The sequence below is a fragment of the Rhinatrema bivittatum genome, chromosome 1 (assembly GCF_901001135.1).
Source record: "Rhinatrema bivittatum chromosome 1, aRhiBiv1.1, whole genome shotgun sequence".
NCBI lineage: Eukaryota > Metazoa > Chordata > Amphibia > Gymnophiona > Rhinatrematidae > Rhinatrema > Rhinatrema bivittatum.
In genome coordinates this window covers 506,288,951-506,309,558 of record NC_042615.1, presented here as the reverse complement: position 1 = coordinate 506,309,558, position 20,608 = coordinate 506,288,951, and the positions used below count along the sequence as shown (strand labels likewise).

General features: G+C 48.0%; 1 protein-coding gene across 3 annotated transcripts in view; it reads right to left on the bottom strand.

The window, feature by feature from the left end:
- Positions 1-727: 727 nt before the first annotated feature.
- LOC115096294 (synaptonemal complex central element protein 1-like) overlaps positions 728-20,608 on the bottom strand; it is a 226,874-nt gene continuing 206,993 nt past the window's right edge. For 2 of the 3 annotated variants that reach the window (XM_029610780.1, XM_029610784.1), the window contains 2 exons: positions 7,735-7,834; positions 728-1,427 (listed from right to left, as the gene is read on the bottom strand). In XM_029610780.1, coding sequence (XP_029466640.1) covers positions 1,407-1,427; positions 7,735-7,834 — 121 coding nt within the window. In that variant the 3' untranslated portion in view covers positions 728-1,406. The remainder of the gene's footprint in view (positions 1,428-7,734; positions 7,835-20,608) is intronic. The other variant, XR_003858042.1, reaches the window with a different exon arrangement.

Here is a 20,608-nt window from a genome sequence, read left to right as displayed (position 1 = left end):
TGAATGCCGCTGCCTGCCTAATAATGGAGATACATAAGTTTGACCACAAAGCTTCAGACCTGAAAAGCCTACACTGGCTATCAGAGCCTAACCCTGATCTATAATTCTCTCAAAGACCTAGCTCTGTCCTATCTCAGCAGCATCAATGCCCCCTAAAATACTCCCCACCCATTCCAATCTCTGTCGCAAGCCTGCCTTGAGGCCCCACCCCTGAGGATTATGCATCTTTGCCACCACTAGAAACGGAGAGGTCCATTTTCAGCCGCTGTGCGGTTCAGCTAGGTAAGCCAGACAAACATAACTGGCTAACTAGCAGGGTATATTCAGCGGCACAGTTGCTGGGTAGCTATTTAGACGGATAACTTTTCAGTTATCCTCCTATCCTTCAGAAAACTACTAAAAACTTGGCTGTTTGAGGCAGAGTTTGGCTCCATCCATTAACATAAGCACTGGCAAGCACAGCAGCCAAACCTCTAAAACCTGGATACGTACCCCTGTCAAGTAGTCTTCCCAAGTCATGAAGACAACTAATCTGAACCATCAAACACGTCACAAACTACAGCTCTTCCCCTCCTGCACCATGACTCTGTGCGACCTCCCAGAACTTTGATGTCAATGTGTTAACTAAACACTATTGTTTCTCTCACTGCTCAGTCTATTGTAATGTATTAATTGTAACTCACTTTGAACTCTCTTGCTGGAAAAGCATGTCATAAAATAATAAAAGATAATGATGGAGGACTGTTATATTTGCTACTTGAACATTTTAAACAATGGGAGAGACAATGTGCAGACTGGTCTTTTAACTGGCAAAGATGCCAGACAAAGCAATAAACCTAGTGCAAGGGCTGAGGGGTAAAAAGGTGGGGTGGGGGGTGAACTATGTGTAGAGGTGGGTGAGGAACAAGATGGATTGTGGTCAGTAGAGGAACTGTGTGTTTGTCTGTCTGTCCATCTCTGTGTATATGTCTGGCTATGTGTGTGTAGCAGGGCAGAGAGTATTATACCCCAGTTATTTTGAAACAGATTTGCATTAGGGATCTTTATTTTCAGTTTTTATTTTGTTTTGCCTGAGAATTTCAATATTATAACACAAAAGTCAATGGAAAAATAACTTTGATACAACGCACAGGAAAAAAAATCAGTAGAAAAGTAATATTTCCACTGATTTCTTTTTATTCTAACATTGAAATTCCCAGGCAAAATAAAATAAAAACTGAAAATGAAGGTCTCTAATTTGCAAGCCAAAAAAATTCATTTGAACATATTTCAAGCAATTAAGATGCAAAACACAGCTACAAAAAATCAGCAATACGAGCCCTTGCTCAGATACTACGAGTCCCCTTGCTGCTGCAGGACACTGTGTTGACTGACTCTGCACAGATGTTTGCATGGAGTCCTATGCTTCACTCTTTGGTGTCTGATAACTTCACAAAGGGAGAAAGAAAGAGCAGATTAATCCTTAAAGGTTCCATTGGACTGTCTCCAACAACTCATGACAAGGTAATCATAAACCTCAAATCATAAGCTTTGTATTTCCAGAGTATGTGTTGCAGCACACCAAAAAGGAAAATTAGTTTCTTACCTGATAATTTTCCCAGACTCCTGGGTTTTGCCCCTCCTCTAGCAGATGGAGACAGAGCAGTTATCAAAACAAATTCCGCCTATAAATAGGCTGGTACCACCTACAGTCCGGCAGTATTACTCAATGTCAAAGCAGAATGGAAATCTCAAAACCATTATAACTATATACAGTAAAAGAAACAAACTGGTCCACTGAACCCTCCCAGGACCTGAACCTTGAGAACCACTTGAGGACAAAATTCAGAACTCTACCAATCTGAAATAAGACAATATATAAGAACCAAGCGGACTCTCCCTTTCTCTCATGTCTGAGATGGGCGGGATTCTGGACTGATCCGTGTGACACACACAAGAGTAGATGCCTGATTCTTTTTCAAAACCTTTATTGATGCGGAGACGTGTCAACTAAAATTGCCCGACTCAGGCCGAGTTTCGCAGCTCTTTAGCTGCTGCCTCAGGGGCTCAAATATTCAAGTCAGTAATGCTGTTTCATCCAATGATTTGCAATGATATGCCAGCTGTACAAAAACGACTTGTACTCAAATGTTCAGAACGCCAGCCAGCACAGCAGACTGCAGTCGTGTAGAATGGGCACGCAGACCCGTAGGAAGGGATCTACCCCGAAGGAGATAGGCCGAACTAATAGCCTCTTTTAGCTAACGAGCTATAGTAGTTTTGGACGCCTCCTGTCCTCGTTTAGGACCGCTCCACAGCACAAACAGATGGTCAGACACACAAAACTAATTGGTAACCTCTAGGTAATGCAGCAAAGCCCTGCGAATGTCAAGCTTCCGCAAGTTACCAGCCAAAGGATCCGAACGGTCTAACTCTGTGAAGGCCAGCAGATCAACCGATTGGTTGACATGAAAAGAGGAAAACACTTTTGGCAAAAAAAGATGGAACCGTCCTTAAAGAAAACTCCTGAATCCGAAATCCACAAAAAGGGTTCTCTACATGAAAGTGCCTGGAGTTCCGACACCCTACGAGCTGATGTAATGGCCACCAGAAAAATCACCTTCAAGGTAAGAACTTTTAGAGTCGATCTCTTCAAGGGCTCAAAAGGTGCCGAACAAAGAGCAGTGAGGACTAAATTCAGACTCCATGATGGATAGGGATGCCGAAGTGAAGGACACAAGTGTTTTGCTCCCTTAAGAAAATGAACTACATCCGGATGTGCGGCTAATGCTACGCCCTGGACGGATCCACGTAAACAGCCAAGCGCTGCCACTTACACTCTGAAGGAACTACATGACAAACCTTTAGACCAGATTGTAGAAAACACAGAATATCTGACACTGAAGACTGGGTAGGCGTGACCTCTCGAACCAGACATCAAGTCTCAAAAACTTTCCATACTCTAACATACGTGAGATTGGTAGAAGTCTTACGCAATCGGAGGAGCGTGGCTATTACAGCCAGAGAACAGCCTTTGAGACTTAACCTCTGTGTTATGAATCTGTTATGAATCTGATAGGAATCTCCTCCAGGAGAGGGAGGAGTTACCAATCTGTAATGAATCAGCTCCCTCAGGAGTTAGCAATCTGTAATGCTCTTCTCCATGAGAGGGAGGAGTTACCAATCTTGTTAGGGTATAGACTGCGGAGATAGCAATCTTGATGTGAATCTACTCCTGTGGAAGGAGGAGTTAGCAATCTGATATGCTCAGTTCCTGTAAAGGGAGTAGATAACAATCTGTTATGAACTGTTGCTGAAGACCCCTGATGGAAGGAGTAGCAATCTGTACCAGCGGAGTGCTTGAAGAGGGCACTCAGCTGTAGAGGAAGGTAGATAGGTGAATCCTTGGGCCGATGGCAGATGACAGCGCCCCCAGGAGGATATCCTGAGAGGGACCACCGGCTAGGCTGGGTTATGGAGACAGACACAGATAGTTCTTTTATTAGACAGGTTAGTAGAACCACCAGAGGTGGCAGTAGTGAGCTGATATGCCCGGCAGGGCTGAAGTCCCTCAGGTACTGGAACAGCGATCCCAGGGTGGCTGAGCTGTAGAGAGACTATAGACAGTGAGTAGACAGGGTATGCTGTGTTCATAGCCAGAACTAGATAACCAATCTCACATAAGGTCTTAAAGAGGCTCAGTAGCTGGAAAGGGTTAGGCCCTCGAGGAGCGAGTACCTGGTTCCAGGGAAAGCTCTGAGAGAGCGATGGTAACTCACAAATGTCTGTATCTGTGATAGCTTCCAGGCAGTAGAGAGTCTTCAGATTATTCAGGAACATGGGCCCTCGAGGAGCGAGAACCGGTTCCTATCTGCAATCTGAAATAAAGAAAAGAGAGCGAGGCCCCCGAGAAGCGGGTACCTCTGGTAAGTCCGAGGAGGCAGAGTAGCTTGCACGAATTCGTAGCAAGTCCGAATCCTTGTCCTTGTCCGAGTTTGTGTCTTTGCTAACTCGATTAGTTAGCGAATACTGAGACCTTTTATATTGGAAGTAGATGACGTCAGCTCAGGGGGACACCCCTGAGGTTCGCGCCCTTGCTGTTACATTAGTCGGAGCGCGCACACCCTACGTCATCAGGCAACATGGCGGATCCGCAGTGTCGAGCCGGTCCGGGGACGCCGGAGGGAGACGGCATGGAGACGCTGTGGCAGTAGCTGTCCATCAGACCCGGAGGGAGTCGCCACAGAGGTAGAGAGGGTGGAGTGAGGGCATCGAGCAGCGACGGATGCAATACTCTGCCTTTCAAAAGCCATGCCGCTAGACAGAAGCGATCGACTTCTTCCAAACAAACAGGCCCTTGATGCAGCAGGTCTGGGAGAACTGGAAACCGCAGCAGGCCCTCCACGGCAAGATTGAGAAGGTCTGCAAACCAGGGACATCTCGGCCATTCTGGAGCTTCCAGGATGACCTCCGTTGTATGGATCTCTATCCGCCTGAGCAGTTTGCCGATCAATGGCCAAGGCGGAAAGATGTACAGAAGAACCTCTGTGGACCAAGGCAGCACTAGGGCATTTACCCCTTCTGCTCCCGTCTCTCTCTGCCGAGCATAGAACCGTGGAGCTTTGGCATTCCGAAACGTCACCATGAGATCAATGCTGGTCGTGCCCCATGCATCGCAAATTAATTGAAAAACCGCATCCGTCAATTCCCATTCCCCGGGTTCGAGACGGTGACGACTTATAAATTCTGCCTTCATGTTGTCCACGCCGGCGATGTGAGACGCTGCTATGCTTACCTCCTTGGCGATTGATGTATGTCACCATGGTCGCATCGTCTGAGAGAATTCTGACCGACTTGCCCTGGAGGAAAGGATGGAATGCTTGCAATGCCAACTATCCCGCCCTGGTTTCCAGTCGATTGATCGACCAGAGAGATTCGATGGGAGACCAAAGTCCTTGTACCGATTTCCCTTGGCATACCAATCCCCAACCAGAGAAACTGGCATCAGTGGTGACCACTGTCCAGTTGGGCATTTCTAGAGGACTCCTCGGACTAAATTGTCCGTCACCAACCACCAGTCAAGACTGGATTGCACTGCCTCCGTAAGCAGCAAAAGTAGATGAAAAAGCTCTGAGACGGTTCCATCGGGAAAGCAAGGTAGACTGTAAAGGCCTCATATGAGCAAAGGCCCAGGGTACAAGTTCTAATGTTGAAGTCATTGACCCGAGAACCTGTAAATAATCTCTGACTCTGGGTGGGTGCTTGAGCATTAAACCTCTTACTTGGACTTGCAGCTTGGAGATTCGTTCCATGGTAAGAAAAACTCTGCCCTGCTGAGTGTCAAATAGAGCACCCAAATATTCCAACGACTGAGTGGGCTCCAGTCGGCTCTTGGCAAAATTGATCACCCAGCCCAGTGCCACCAAAGCTTCCAGACGACCTGCCCGGGCCGCCTCTTCATCCGATAAGGCGGCGTTAGCTTGCAACTGCTGAATCCAGTGGAGACCCGCTCTTAAGGCGAAATTGCTGCAAATAGCCACATGCACTCCTAGTACTGAAACCTCAAAAATCCTTTAAAGTTGCACCTCCAAATTCCTGTCTTGCAGGTCCTTGAGTGCTGTAGCTCCAGTAACTGGGATCGTGGTCTTCTTGGTAACAGCGCATACTGCCGCATCTACCTTGGGTACTCAAAGCAGCTCTAAAGCATCCTCTGGCAGAGGATATAGCTTGTCCATGGCTTTACACACTTTCAATCCCAGGTCCGGGGTATCCCATTCCCGGAAGAGCAAATCTGTAGCCGAGAAATGAAAGGGAAAGGAAGACCCAGCAACACCGGATCCATAGCACTCAGTTTAGATTCCTCAGGGAGACCTTCAATGCCCAGTTCAGCTAAAATAGAAGGAATAAGGGGACCCAACTCCTCCTTTCTAAAGAGGCGCACCACCTTAGGGTCATCCCCTTCTGCAGCATGCGCCCCACGCATTGTGCCTTGGTGCTGTAAATCAGGGTCTATATCTATCCCCTGTGGGGGCTTGGGTAGTAGGTCTAGGTCATCTGTATCATAATCCTGACTAGAAGTATCCGTAGTAATCTGGGGAACCCCTGACTGACGGGGACACTTAGGCTGAGCAGGTTCCGCACCTCCCTTAGAGGTAGAACTTTTCTTAGCAGGGGGCTTAGATCCTTGAGAAACGACCTATTACCAGATTGCAGCTTCCTTAACTTCCTCTCCTTGTAAACTTTATGAAGCAATAACTCAAATTGTGACAAAAAAGAGGAAGAGGAGGAGTCAGAGGCTCCCTCAAGGCTATCCTCCATTGCAGGGGAATTAGGCTGTAAAAGTTTCCTGTCCCTGGGGAAACCTTGCTGGGGAGAAAGAGGAGAAGGTAAAACCCCCTCCCCCAGCGCTGCACTAGACACAACCCTGAATGACTGGAAAATGGTCCCCCGTTCTCATGCTGAACGGGAACTGATCAGCCTCAGAGTGAATAGCAGCAGACGTCCCAATCGGGCCCGGGACAGACTTTGATTTAACTAGTTTTGCCATTTTAATATATATATATATTTTTTTTGGCTCCCGACAGCCCCCCCCCCCCAGGATGCAAGCTGAGCAAAGGCCCTCCATGGAGAGCCGCTCGCGGACTGACCCGCATACGTGGCAAACAGACGAACGCAGCTTTGAGTCGTGACAGGAAAATAAAGACAAAATAAATTAAAGAAAATTCAATGAATAGACAGCAAATTGAAAGACAAATACCATGCTGCGACAGGGAGTGAAGGAGAGAGAAAACGAAAGCAAAACTTTTTTTTTTTTTTTTTAATTACAAAACATGCCTGGCAGTGGTCCAAGTTGCTGATCCCTTCGGGTGGAGTGAACCGGGCTCCCCAGTGTCGCACCCAAGCTGCTAAGTAGATAAGTAGGGCCCTCGACCCTGTGAAGCAGGTGCCTCAGACCAGTGGAGGATGGTTCTCTCAGAACCTAACGACCACCTGGGAGCCTAACGACCACTGTGCTACCACAAGCTCCTTTCTTTTATATATATATTTATTTTTATTTATTTATTTTTTTTAAATTATAAAACTTGCCCGGCAGTGGTCCAATGTGCTGATTCCTTCGGGTGGAGTGAGCCGGGCTTCCTGGTATTGCACCCAGCTGCTGAGAAGATAAGTAGGGCCCTTGACCCTGTGAAGCAACTGCCTCAGACCAGCATGGGATGGTTCTCTCAGAACCTAATGACCACCTGGGAAGCTAAAGACCACTGTGTTGCCACAAGCTCCTTTCTTTTATATTCTTTTTTAATAAAGCTGAAATAATCCAGAAACATAAGACAAAAAAGTCCCCTAAACTAACTAAACACAAGATATCAACTTAAGCACACAGCCCAGACTGTAGGTTTGGCACCTCTCCCATCTGCTGGAGACAGAAGAATACTGCCGGACTATAGGTGGCACCAGCGTATTCATAGGTGGAGTTTGTTTTGATAACTGCTCTGTCTCCATCTGCTGGGGGGGGGGGCAAAACCCAGGAGTCTGGACTGATCCGGGTATGTATAGGGAATATGAAATATGAAAGTAATTTCGTTTCCAAAACATTAAATCAGGCTGGAGATTACCTTTGCAGTAATGAATGACTAGCAGCAGAGACAGATTTTCGAGTCATAGTAGATTTTGCGCATCATTTAATGAACCATATACTATCAATGATAATTTGGGCTCTGATTTACAGGAACAGATTTTTAGGGGTGAAGAAGCTACCTGCTCCATGGATTTTGGTGCAGCAAAACTTTCTTCCATGCAGTCCCACGACGATGTACTGGATGCCATCACCGTAAGAGAGGACAGTTCCATTCTCAGTCTGGAATGCAGTGGGAAAAGAGAGAAAAAGTGAGAGCGACATAGAGGAAGATTCAGGGAAAGAAAGAGATCACAATCAGGCTGATACAGTACAGTACAGCCTGCTATTGGACACACGTTTTCCCTTACCCCTTATTCAGTATGGGGAGGAAAACACGTGTCCAACCCGCGGCACCTAATAGCGCCCTCAACATGCAAATGCATGTTGATAGCCCTATTAGGTATGCGCGCGGGATACAGAAAGTAAAATGTGCAGCCAAGCCGCACATTTTACTTTCAGAAATTAGCGCCGACCCAAAGGTCGGTGCTAATTTCTTCCGGCACCGGGAAAGTGCACAGAAAAGCGATATTAAGTCGGAGGTCCCGAAGAGTAAAAAAAAAAAATTTGAATTCAGCCCGCGGCTGTCAGGCCAAAAACCGAACGCTCAATTTTGCCCGTGTCCGGTTTTCTGAGCCTGTGGCTGTTAGCGGGCTCGAGAACTGACGCCAGCAAAATTGAGCGTCGGCTGTCAAACCCACTGACAGCCACCGCTCCTGTCAAAAAGGAGGCGCTAGGGATGCGTTAGTGTCCTTAGCGCCTCCTTTTACCCGGATCTACCGCCGGACCTAATTTAAATACTGAATTGTGCGCGCCGGGAGAGCGGCCATTCGCCCACTTTCCCGCAGAGTTTACTGTATCGGCCCGAATGTTAGGTTCCATATTAGAAGCTACCTCCCAAGAAAAAGATCTAGGCATCATAGTGGATAACACATTGAAATCATCGGTTCAGTGTGCTGCGGCAGTCAAAAAAGCAAACAGAATGTTGGGAATTATTTGAAAGGGAATGGTGAATAAAATGGAGAATGTCATAATGCCTCTGTATCACTCCATGGTGAGACCGCACCTTGAATACTGTGTACAATTCTGGTCACCGCATCTCAAAAAAGATATAGTTGCGATGGAGAAGGTACAGAGAAGGGCAACCAAAATGATAAAGTGGTTGGAACAGCTCCCCTAAGAGGAAAGACTAAAGAAGTTAGGGCTGTTCAGCTTATTCCTTCTTCTGCTATATCTTCTTCTTTTTCTTTTTATTTATTTATTTATTTATTTATTTAAAATTTTTATATACCGACGTTCATCCGGGATATCACATCGGTTTACAGTGTAACTGAAACAGGCGCCTGGGATGGCGGTTTACATCGAACAGATATAACGAATTTAACATAAGAACAAATGAGGAGGGGGAAAAGAGGAGGGAGATAATTAAACAAAACTTATGAGCAAAATTTACAAATATATATAGAGTATCACTATGTACAAAGTATTCATAAATACAGCAATGCCATGGAAATACAATTGTGTAGAGTTATACGGGAGGAGGGGGGATGGGGAGGGGGTGGGGGGTGTAGGTGGGGAGGAGGGGTGGATGGGGTAAAAGGAGAGGGCGAGCTGAGAAATCAGGAGAAGATCTATTATTATTATTATTTTTAATATTTCTAGCTACTCCAGACTGAAGGGATCTGCACCTCCACCATCTGCTGGAGACAGAGAAATACTGACAGACTCTAGGTGGCACCTCAGGGTATAGGGCAGAGTCCGTTCAAACTTCTCTGTCTCCATCTGCTGGCAAAACCCAGAAGTCTGGACTGATCCAGGTACGTACAGGGAATGGTAGATATTGAGGATAGTGAATGAGAGCCTAGAGTTTGTTAACTCTTCTTGCTGAGGTGACTGCAACAAGGAAAAGCACTTTCCAAACCAAGAATTTTAAATGAGCAGATTCCAATAGTTTGATAGGAGGCTTCATGAATTGAGAGGGGACCACATTGAGATCCCAAGGAATAGGAGGTTTCTGTATCAGGGTTTGACATGCCAGAATCCTTTCATAAAATGAGACATGAGCAGATGCAAGGAGACTGGTTTGTTGTCCAACAAGGTGTGGTATGCTGCGATGGTGCTCAGATGTACTCTCACTGAGGCAGTGACAAGGCCTAAAATAGAGAGGTGAAGCAAGTATTGTAAATGTTGCAAAGGTTCACATGAAAAGGAATCAGAAACATACTGTTGGCACCAGCTAGAGAATCTTTTCCATTTGAAGGCATAGTGTTTTCTGATTAAAAGCTTTCTAGATAAAACCAATATATCTTCAATCTCTGATGGTAAATGGAGATTTGCAATCACTGAATACTCAACATCCAAGCTGTGAGGTTGAGGGCTGAAAGTTTTGGATGAAAGATTGTCCCATCATCTTGAGTTAGAAGAGCAGGGTGTGACCCCAGAGGTATGAAAGACTCCTGGAAAGCTTGATAAGATACGCATTCCAAATTTGTCTGGGCCTTGTCAGCGCTATAAGTATCAGGTGGGCATGATCCTAAAGAACTTTCTGTACTGTTTTGGCAATGAAGGGTATTGGTGGAAAAGCATACATGAGGTTTTGGCCCCAATCGAGAAGGAAGGCATCTTGTGCTAGTCTGTGATTGCTTGGAAGAATGGAGCAAAATGAATTCGTTTTCTGTTTTGCTGTGATGCAAACAGGTCCACTGTCAGTGACCCCAGAAGTTGAACAGTTTGGTATTGATTGCCTCAGAGACTACTCATGAGGTCAAAACACTCTGCTGAGAGTATCTGCTAGAATATTGGAGCCACCTGGCAGATAAGTTGCCTCCAGAGTCGCTTGATGTCATTCTGCCCAGTATCAGATTTTCAGTGCTTCCCAGGAGAGAAGTCACGATTCTGTTTCTCCCTGCTTGATAGAACATGGAAACCTGATTATTTGTTTGAATTAGGATGCTGTTCTTTAGGAGAAGATGTGTGAACATGGTAAGAGCATGCCATATCACTCTTAACTGCAAGAGATTGATTTGGAAGAGGGACTTTTGAGAAGAACAAAATCCCTGGGTATGTAAGGATCCCATATGGGCTTCCCAACCTCTGGTGGAGGCATCAATTATGAGGATGAGCTGATGGGGACACAAGCGAAATGGGACACCATCTCTAAGCATGTGGGGACATAACCACTACTGCAACTCCTTTGCCATTGGTGGTGTGCTTTGCACTACTAAAAAGAGGGATCGAGTAAGTTGATTCTACAGAGATCTCAGACTCCAATGGAGATAACAGATATGAAGGCAGGTTAGTGAAAATTACATGGATGGCTGCTGCCATATGACCCAGTATTACCAGGAGCTTCCTGGCCATGGACTTCAGATTGGATAGCTGTTTTTGGATGAGCGAGATCATGGTTGATCTCCATTCGCTGAACAGGAATGCCTTCTGAAGCAAGGAGTCTATACATGCCCCTTTGAACTGAAGGCTCTGAATGGGTTCTAGATCTGACTTCTCAAAGTTAATGAAAAAACCTAAGCACCGAAGAAGATGCACCATTACATCTAGAGAGTGGAGAACTGCTTCTCGAGACTGCACCATGATCAATCAATCATCCAGATATGGAAAAAATTGTATATTCTGGTAATGGTGCACTGCTACTACTGCAAGGCATTTTGTAAAGACTCTGGGAGCCGAAGAAAGGCAAATCGGAAGGACTTTATATTGGTAGTGGGATAAATCCACTTGAAACCATAGTTGGCACCAATGGGGTGGGTGGATTGGAATGCGAGTAGAGGCGTCCATGAGATCCAGGGCACCCTTCTGCCCTGTGAATGAATGGGAGAATTGTGCTGATGGAGTTCATTTTTAATTTCTCTCAGAGGATATGTTTGTTGAGAAGCCTCAAGTCCAGAATCAGTCATAATCCCCCTGACTTTTTGGGGATGAGGAAGTATCTGGAGTAGAAACCCTGCACATGTTTTGATGCAGGGAGCATCTCCACTGCTTGGTGCTTAAGAAGAGATTACACTTCCAGATGGATCTGTGGGAGATGAGAAGGATCTGGATTGGAGGACGAATAACGTGGAAGAGATGTGGACCAGAAGAAAAGCAACTGGTACCTGTACTGCACAATTTTGAGACGCAGGGGTCCTTGGTTATTTTATGCCATTTCTCCAGAAAATGTTGACTTCATCCTGCTACAAGAAGGGATGGGAGGGGATTATTCGACAGGATCAAAAACTGGGTCCTGGCTTGGACTGGGCTTGCTGAGTGGTTTTTGACTGACAGCATCACGCTACCTAGGTCTGGCCAGAAGCTGCTGTTGATGCTGTGCCAGAAGAGGTGGAAGATGGTAATGTTCAAACGGTTGATAGGGCCATCTGTATGGACAGTATGGGTGTTGTGCCGAGGTGGGTTGCTCAGGCACCAAGGAAAGAGATAGTATCATCACATTTTGGTCCTTTATCTGTTAGACTGTATCTCAGAGCTTCTCTCCAAAAAGTCTAACTCCCAAGCATGGGAGGTCTACTAATTTTTCGTGGGTGTCCTCTCTGATGGAACTGGCTCATAACTATGCCATGCATCATGTTTCAGTAGAGGCTGCGGAGGCATGTGAAGCAGAATCAAGCAATTCATATGCAGAACAGAGGAGGTGTCAAACAGCTTCTTCCGCATCCTAGAATGGCTAAGGGAGGGTATTCTGATCGGAGGAAGGTAGGTACGGCTTCAGCTTCTGAAGATAATCATGAATATATTGCATCATGTAGAACAGATGGATAGTAATGCAGGCAGAAAGCATTGCACTCTGGAACATCCTTTTGCTGAAATTGTCTAAAAATTTGTGATTTTTACCCACTGGGGAACTGGATTGAATAGAAGTCTTCTTTGCTTTTTCATAGCAGATTCCAGTATGACATGCTGGTATGGTAGGTGAACTATGCCAAAGCTAGGAGACTTGGACTCAAAACTTGAGATCCAGTTTCCTAGATGTAGGGATACATGGTATCAGTGTTTCACAAAGTTTTATAGGCAGTAATTTTAGAATATTATGAACTGGTAAGGTGCTAGGTTCAGCTGGTGTATCCAGAATCTTGAGTAGACCAAGGAGTTCTGTACGTGGGTCTTTATCCTTACGTATATGAACACCTAGTACTGCTCCCAATTTTTCTACAGATTTGGAATAGATGAGATCTTCTGGAGGAGAAGAGTGCTCCAGGAAATCTGGCAAAGTATTTGATGGTATTCCAGTGAATTCCTCATCTGAACCTAGGGATATGGGCTTACTCGACTAGGACTCCAATGATGAAGAAGGGAGGTTCCTCTAGTTGAGGTTTCAGAGGAGCGACCTGGTCCATTGCCTCCATTCAACTAGACTTTGCTGCAATTAATTTGGACTTTTGATGATGAAAGCATACCCAGAAGTGAGTTTGGGATGTAGATCGCCGCAGGATGAGCCGTTGAAGATTGCTGGCTCAGTCGATCTCCGGAGTCCTCGAGGGGTAGGCCGTGGACGTAAACGTCCACCTCACTCTGAAACCTGGTATGGTGGCACAGGTACAGAGGAGTCAGGCCGGGTGTGATTAGCATTTCGAATGCTATTGAAAACAGAGGGCCAGAATCCCGCACCACTTGATGGTGGGGCACGCCGGGAACAGGGGAGCTGATTAACGAGCTCATGATCCCTTCCCTCGTCGCAGCGGCTCGATGTGTCATGACGCCAATGCAGAATCTGTCGTACCTCGATCCGGTGTTTCTGGATCACCCAGGGCTGCCAAAACTGTACGGATCAGTGCTGATGACAGTGGTGAATTTGCTCTGCCCGAGCATTGTCCAGCTTCGGGAAGGATAGCACCGATGTACTGGATGGTGTCAGCGACGATGGGTGCCACGGTGCTCGGCCCGGTCTTTCCCCAGCGCCAAGATGGAAGCCCTCGGTGTCCTGGATGGCGATCGATGACAGATTGTCAGCACGCCTGCTCTGCTAATAAGGGGCTTGAAAAAGAACCCAAAGCATGGAGCATTGTGTGCAGGCAAGGGCATTACGTGGCGGTGCTATGTCGGTATTGACGGTATCGATGGCGGCCAAAGCGGCCTCGAGGGCATTGTCAAAATTGGATATGAAAAAAACGTCGATGACTTGGCCAGAGTAATGAGGCCAGTGATGGAGCACTGACAGCATCGGCATAGGTATCTATGGGGACGATGTGGCATCGAATAGTCGAGAAAAACATCGTCATTATTGAAAAGAGATACCGGCATCGACGGAGTCGATGAACGCATCGATAGGAATGTCGACGACACCAATGGGAACGACGTGGGTGTCAAGGGCATCGATGTATGGGGGCGGGCGCCGACGTCCTTGGTGGCATTGCCACGGGCATCGACAGTATGGCCACGGACGTTGACGGTATCGATTGGACCGACTCGGGTAGCAAATGTGTGCGTGGAATCGGCGCCACAGACAGGGGTGTCAATGGCACCGACCTGGGCACCGATGGAATCGATGTTGGCATGGACCCCATGGATGGAAGAGACACTGACATCAATGGAGTCCATTTTGGCATCGATGCCAGCCATGAAATTGGCATTGGCATCGATGGCATCGATGGAAAAGGTATAGGTATGGATGCCCATCGATGGAATCGATCTGGCATGGATACCCATCGATGGAATCGACCTGGGGATCGACTTCCACCGATGGGATCGACCTGGCATCAATGTCCATCGATGCCCATCGATGGAAAGGCTCTGGACCTCGATGGAAAGGCTCTGGACATCGATGGCATCCATAATTTAAAGGATGGCATCAAGGAAAGTGATCCCTTCATCGATGGAAGTGTCCCTGGCAAGGTGTGCATCGAGGGCATTCACCCGGGTAAGGCGGCACCGAAGGAGCCCAAGGAAAAAACAGCGCGAAGGAGTAAAAAACCTGGCAGCACTGATAAAAATGATGCAGGGAGGATGGCATCAGGGTACCGCGGGGGAGGGGTACTGATGGCACCTAAAAGTCCCGGGCGGTCTGAGGAGGGTAGCTAAGGAAGTGATGGGGCATCGACTGCGCGAGAGTACCGGAGAACAAAGGACCCGAAACTAAAGGGGCCCTGGCGGTATCGGAAACCGTTGAAGTCCCTGTCCCACTAGCGCTAATAAGCAAGCAGAGTATCACAGAGAGACACTCGCAGGTTATGTGTAGCTAACTGAAAAAATAGGGAGAGGGAAGGCCTCAGTCGGTTAGCAGGCCAGAAGGTGACAGAAACCGACCGAAAAAATAAGTCAAAGTACTCACCGAGCGTCGTAAAAACGTACGCGGAGGGAGACCCGTGCAGGGAAAGTGTCTATTGAAGTAAAAAAGTAAAGTGTTTCAATGAGGAAAAAAGTTAAAATTTCCTCACAGTGCTCCAACCGCTATGCTTACTGCAGAGCGGAAAAAAGAAGACTGAGGGAGACACCTGTGGCTCACAGGGATAATTGCAAGCTGAGCATTCTCAGTGCACTCAGTGTGCCAGTGTCAGTCAAAGCTTTGTGGAAACTTTGACAGAAAAGTTTTCTGTACAGGGCTCCATCCTGTGATGTCACCCATTTGTGAGGCCTACCATCCTGCTTGACCTGTGAGAATGAGTCCGCTACTGTGGGGTTGATGGACCACTCGTGCGGTTGAAAAGTGCCACTCAGCTTGTCTGCCAACATATTGTCCACTCCTGGCAAGTAGGTGGCCCTGAGGTACATCGAGTGGCAAAGGGCCTCCGCCCATATCTGCGCAGCTTCCTGACACAAGAGGTAGGAGCCCATTCCCCATTGCTTGTTGATGTACCACATGGCCACCTGGTTGTCAGTTTGAATCAGGATGACCTGGTTGGAGAGGTGATCCTGAAAAACCCTGAGAGCATATCTGATTGCACGAAGCTCTAGGAAATTTATTTGGTGTTTGGCTTCCTCTGGAGACCAGATATCCTGAGTTTGCAGGTTTGCAACATGTGCACCCCAGCCGAGGTTGGAGGCATCTGTTGTCAAGGTTATTTGAGGGTCTGGAACCTGAAATGGAAGGCCTTGAAGAAGAATGGATTGGTTTAACCACCAAGCCAGTGATGAGTGGAGTTGGCTGGTGATGTGGACAACGGTGGACATTGGCTGAGAAAACTGAATCCACTGCGACTTTAGAGTCCACTGCATTACTGTCATGGCAAGGCGGGCCATCGGAGTGACATGCACCGAGGATGCCATATGACCCAGTAAGATAAGAAAATGACGTGTAGTTGAGCATTGTCGAGACTGCAGTTGATGGGCCAGAGAAGCGAGAGTGAGAACCTGATCCCAAGGTAGGAAGGCTTTCGCTTTTAAAGTGTCCAGGTCGGCCCCTGTGAACGATAGGGTTTGAGATGGAACTAGCCTGGATTTTGGATAGTTTATGAGGAACCCTAGGGAGATCAGGGTATGCAAAGTGAGACGTAGGGACGGCAGCGCAGTTTGCTGAGTGGGAGCCCTGATCAACCAATCGTCAAGATAGGGGTAGATGTGTACACTTTGACTCCTTAGATAGGCAGCTACCACTACGAGGCACTTGGTGAAGACTCGTGGAGCAGATGCTAGGCCGAATGGCAACACTCGATATTGGAAGTATTTTGGGCCTACTAGGAACCGCAGGAATCTGTGATGTGACAGAGTGATTAAGATGTGCATGTAGGCGTTCTGGAGGTCTAGAGAGCAGAGCCAGTCTTCCCTTTGGAGAAGGGGAAGTAGAGAACCCAAGGTCACCATCTTGAACTTTTCTCTTTGTAGGTATTTGTTTAAGGTGTGAAGATCCAGTATTGGACGAACACCACCTGACTTTTTTGGTATAAGGAAATACCGGGAATAAAACCCCTGCCCCTGTTGAGAGAGGGGCACTGGTTCTATTGCTCGGGACTGGAGAAAGAGGGAAACCTCCTGCTCCAGGAGTGGTGAGTGGTCGGATGTTCCCCACGTCAGCCGAGGTGGGGAATCCGATGGAACAGAGAGAAAGTTGAGGTGGTAACCTTGAGTTACTACAGCGAGTAACCACTGATCCGTGGTGATTGTGTGCCATAGTCTGGAGAAGTGGCACAACCGGCCTCCAATGGGCACAGCCGGAAGCGGAGGCTGGGTACTGCTCTCTAGGGAGGAGTCAAAAGCCAGACGCTGGACCTGGCTGAGGGGCTGGCTGTGACTTTTGTAGCCGAGGTTACTTGGATTGACCTTTTTGGTAAGGCTTAGAAGGCCGACCCCTGGACGCCGGGGGAAAGTATATCCTTTGCCGGTAGACCTGCCTCTTGGAGTCTCTTCTGAAAGACCTTTTAGAAGAGGAAGAAAAATCAGAAGGCATTAAGGAGAGCTGGCGAAGAGTCTCTTGGTGGTCCTTGAGCTGCGCCACTGCTTCTTGGATCTGTTCTCCAAAAAGATTATCCCCAGCACAGGGCAAGTCCACTAACCTGTCCTGTACCTCTGGCCTGAGGTCTGAAGACTTTAGCCAGGCCCATCTTCTTGCACTAATTCCTGCCGCCGATACTCTGGAGGCGGTGACAAAGATGTCACATGCAGACCATACTTCATGTTTGCCAGCATCAAGGCCTTTTTGTGCTAGGGCATGAAGCTGATCCTGGAATTGCAGAGGTAATGCTTCAGCAAAATCCTGAATCTTCATGAACAGGGCCCTGTTGTATTGGGTCATGTATAATTGGTAGGAAGCAATGCGAGAGATGAGCATTGAGCCATGGAATACACGTCTTCCAAATGCATCCAGGAACTTTTGTTTTTTTCCTGGAGGAATGTAAGAATGAGATTTGGAACGTCGTGCCTTCTTCTGGGCTGACTCCACAACCACTGAGTGATGATTTAATTGAGTTCTCTGGAACCCAGGGGCTGACTGAACTAGGTAAGTGGCATCCGCCTTACGGTTAACAGGTGCCATAGAGCCGGGTGCTCCCAATTTCTCTTTAAAAGGTCCAAAAGGATTTCATGAATAGGGATAGACATGATTTCCTTAGGAGCATCGAGAAACTGGAGAAGCTCCAGCATCTGATGCCTAGAGTCCTCTTCAGTCTGAAGCTGGAATGGAACCATCTCAGACATTTCCTTAACAAAGTTGATAAAGGACATGTCCTCTGGAGGAGAACGTTTCCTTTCATCAGAAGGAGAGGGCTGAGAAAGCAGGTCATCATCAGTATCCTGGGACAAATCATCGGTCCAAGGATCGTAAGGCTCATCACCAGTTCCTATATGTTCATCAGATGGGAGGAACGGTGTTATTCCGGAAGGCCCAGGCCTAGGCATTGATGGCCTCGGAGGTGGAACCGAAGGCATCGATGGGGGCATCGAAGGCATCAATGGCATCGAGGGAAGCATCGGCAGCATCGATGGTGGCACCGATGGAATCAGCGTCATCGAAGGGTGTGACGGTGGCAGCACTCCGGAGGGCGGAATGGAGATTGGTGTTTCTTCTTCTTCCGATGACAAGGGTATTGGTGAGGAAGGAATCGGGGCCACCGGTTCCCTCGGATCCAACGGTGGAAGGGCACCGATTAACTTATCCATTCTAGCCAATAGCAGTTCAAGTGCCATGGGAATCGGATCGGTGGCCAGCTCGGGAACCGGCACCGGCATTGATGGAGGTTTGAACCCCTGGAGTGCTTTACCGATAGCCTCTTGGATCATCTGATCCAATTCCTCACGGAAACCTGGGGCATGGATATCCAGTTCCGGAGTAGGAGGCAGCACTGGCGTAGCCGGAGGGTCCACCGGTGAAAGTGGAGTCGTGGCTCCCGGCACCTGTCCAGGTGGGGAACGCCTCGGTGACCCAGAGACAGAAGAGGATGGGGCCTTTTCTGATTGGGATTTCTTTGCCGGTGGCTCAGACGACGTCAATGCCAAGGGCTTGCCTGCATCGGTGGCCTGAGCTTTCCGATGGCGGTGTCGATGTTTTTCTCGATGTTCTCCTCGGTCCTTTTCTTGAGGAGGAACAGAGGGCATCAACATCCGCGGAGTCGTCGAAGCCAGTCGGGCAGCAGCAGTTTCCCGGTGCTGGTGCGAAGTAGACGGCATTGGTTCAGATGATGTCGAAGCTATTGATGGAGTTGGGGTTTTTGACCAAAAGAGAAGTTCCATCTTCTCCAGCTGAGCCTTGTGACCTTTTGGTGTCATTTGGGCACATTTAGTGCAAGTAAGGACAACATGGTTGGACCCCAAACACATCACACAGACCGTGTGAGGGTCAGTGATGGACATTGTTCGAGTGCAGTCGGGGCACCGACGGAAACCTGATGCCATGACCTCAACAAAATTAAGCCTCAGTGTGGTTGATGGCCAGTAGTCCACGAGGGAAAAACTCGACGGGAATCGACCGCAACTAGGTAAAAAACTTACCATTCGACCGCGGAGCAAAGATATAGGAAAATTAGTTTCTTACCTGATAATTTTCGTTCCTGTAGTACCAAGGATCAGTCCAGGACACCTGGGTTGTGACTCCGCACCAGTAGATGGAGACAGACTAAAACTTGTGGGCGGAGCATATATGCCCCTGTGCCAGTCACAGCCCCTCAGTCATACGTAATGTCAAAGTAGAAAAGCCATAAGGCAACCATAGCTAACCATACAAAACTTGCTATTTAAACGGAAAAAAATTCCAACACCCCTACAGGAACCAGACTCCCCAACCGGGAGAACGAATAAACAAGGGGTCAGCGCACTGAAAACAATAATGAGCGGACTCTCCGTTACTATAGCGCAGCACTGCGGGCGGGATCCTGGACTGATCCTTGGTACTACAGGAACGAAAATTATCAGGTAAGAAACTAATTTTCCTTTCCCTGTACGTACCAGGATCAGTCCAGGACACCTGGGATGTACCAGAGCCAACTTACCGAGGGTGGGAAGCAGAGAGTCCCGCTCGGAGTACCCTCTCTCCAAAACCCCCAGCTTCAGTAGCTTGAACATCCAACCGGTAATCTTTAATGAAGGTATGCAACGACTTCCAGGTAGCCGCCCTGCAAATCTCTTGAGGCGACACCTGAGAAGATTCCGCCCAAGACGCAGCGTGAGACCGCGTCGAATGAGCCCGAAGACCCACCGGCGGCGATTTTCCGCGCAGAATGTACGCGGAACCAATGGCTTCCTTGAGCCAACGGGAAATGGTTGTGCGGGACGCCGCAGAACCTTTCTTTGGGCCCGAAGTCAACACAAACAGATGATCCGTCACCCGAAACGGGTTGGTAATCTCAAGATAGCGAAGAAGGGACCTCCGCACATCTAGCTTTCTCAAGTCTCTCGTTTTCGGGTCCGAAGACTCCCCAACCGCGAAAGCTGGGAGTTCAATCGATTGATTCAAATGGAAAGCCGACACGACCTTAGGAAGAAAGGAAGGAACCGTCCGCAAGGAAACCCCGGAATCGGAGATGCGCAAGAAGGGCTCCCTACAGGACAATGCCTGTAATTCCGAAACACGACGGGCCGACGCAATCGCCACCAGGAATGCAGTTTTCAACGTGAGATCCTTGAGCGTAGAACGTTTCAAGGGCTCAAACGGCGCGGAACATAAAGCAGAGAGCACCCAGTTGAGGTTCCAAGACGGGCAAGGGAGGCGCAAAGGAGGACGGAGGTGTTTAGCCCCCCGAAGAAAACGGGAGATATCCGGATGAAGAGCCAGAGAGACTCCCCGGACCTTACCTCGCAAACACCCAAGCGCCGCCACTTGCACCCGAAGGGAATTGCACGCTAAGCCTTTGGCGAGCCCCGCCTGGAGAAACGCCAAAATATCGGAAATAGAAGCGGAAGTGGGATCCAGACCCCGCTCCACGCACCATTCCTCAAAGACGACCCAGACCCGAACATAAGCTAGGGATGTAGACTGCTTTCTGGATCTCAGCAACGTAGCAACGACCGCATCCGAGTAGCCTTTTCTTTTCAACCGATACCTCTCAAAAGCCATGCCGCGAGACAGAAGTGATCCGCATCCTCCAA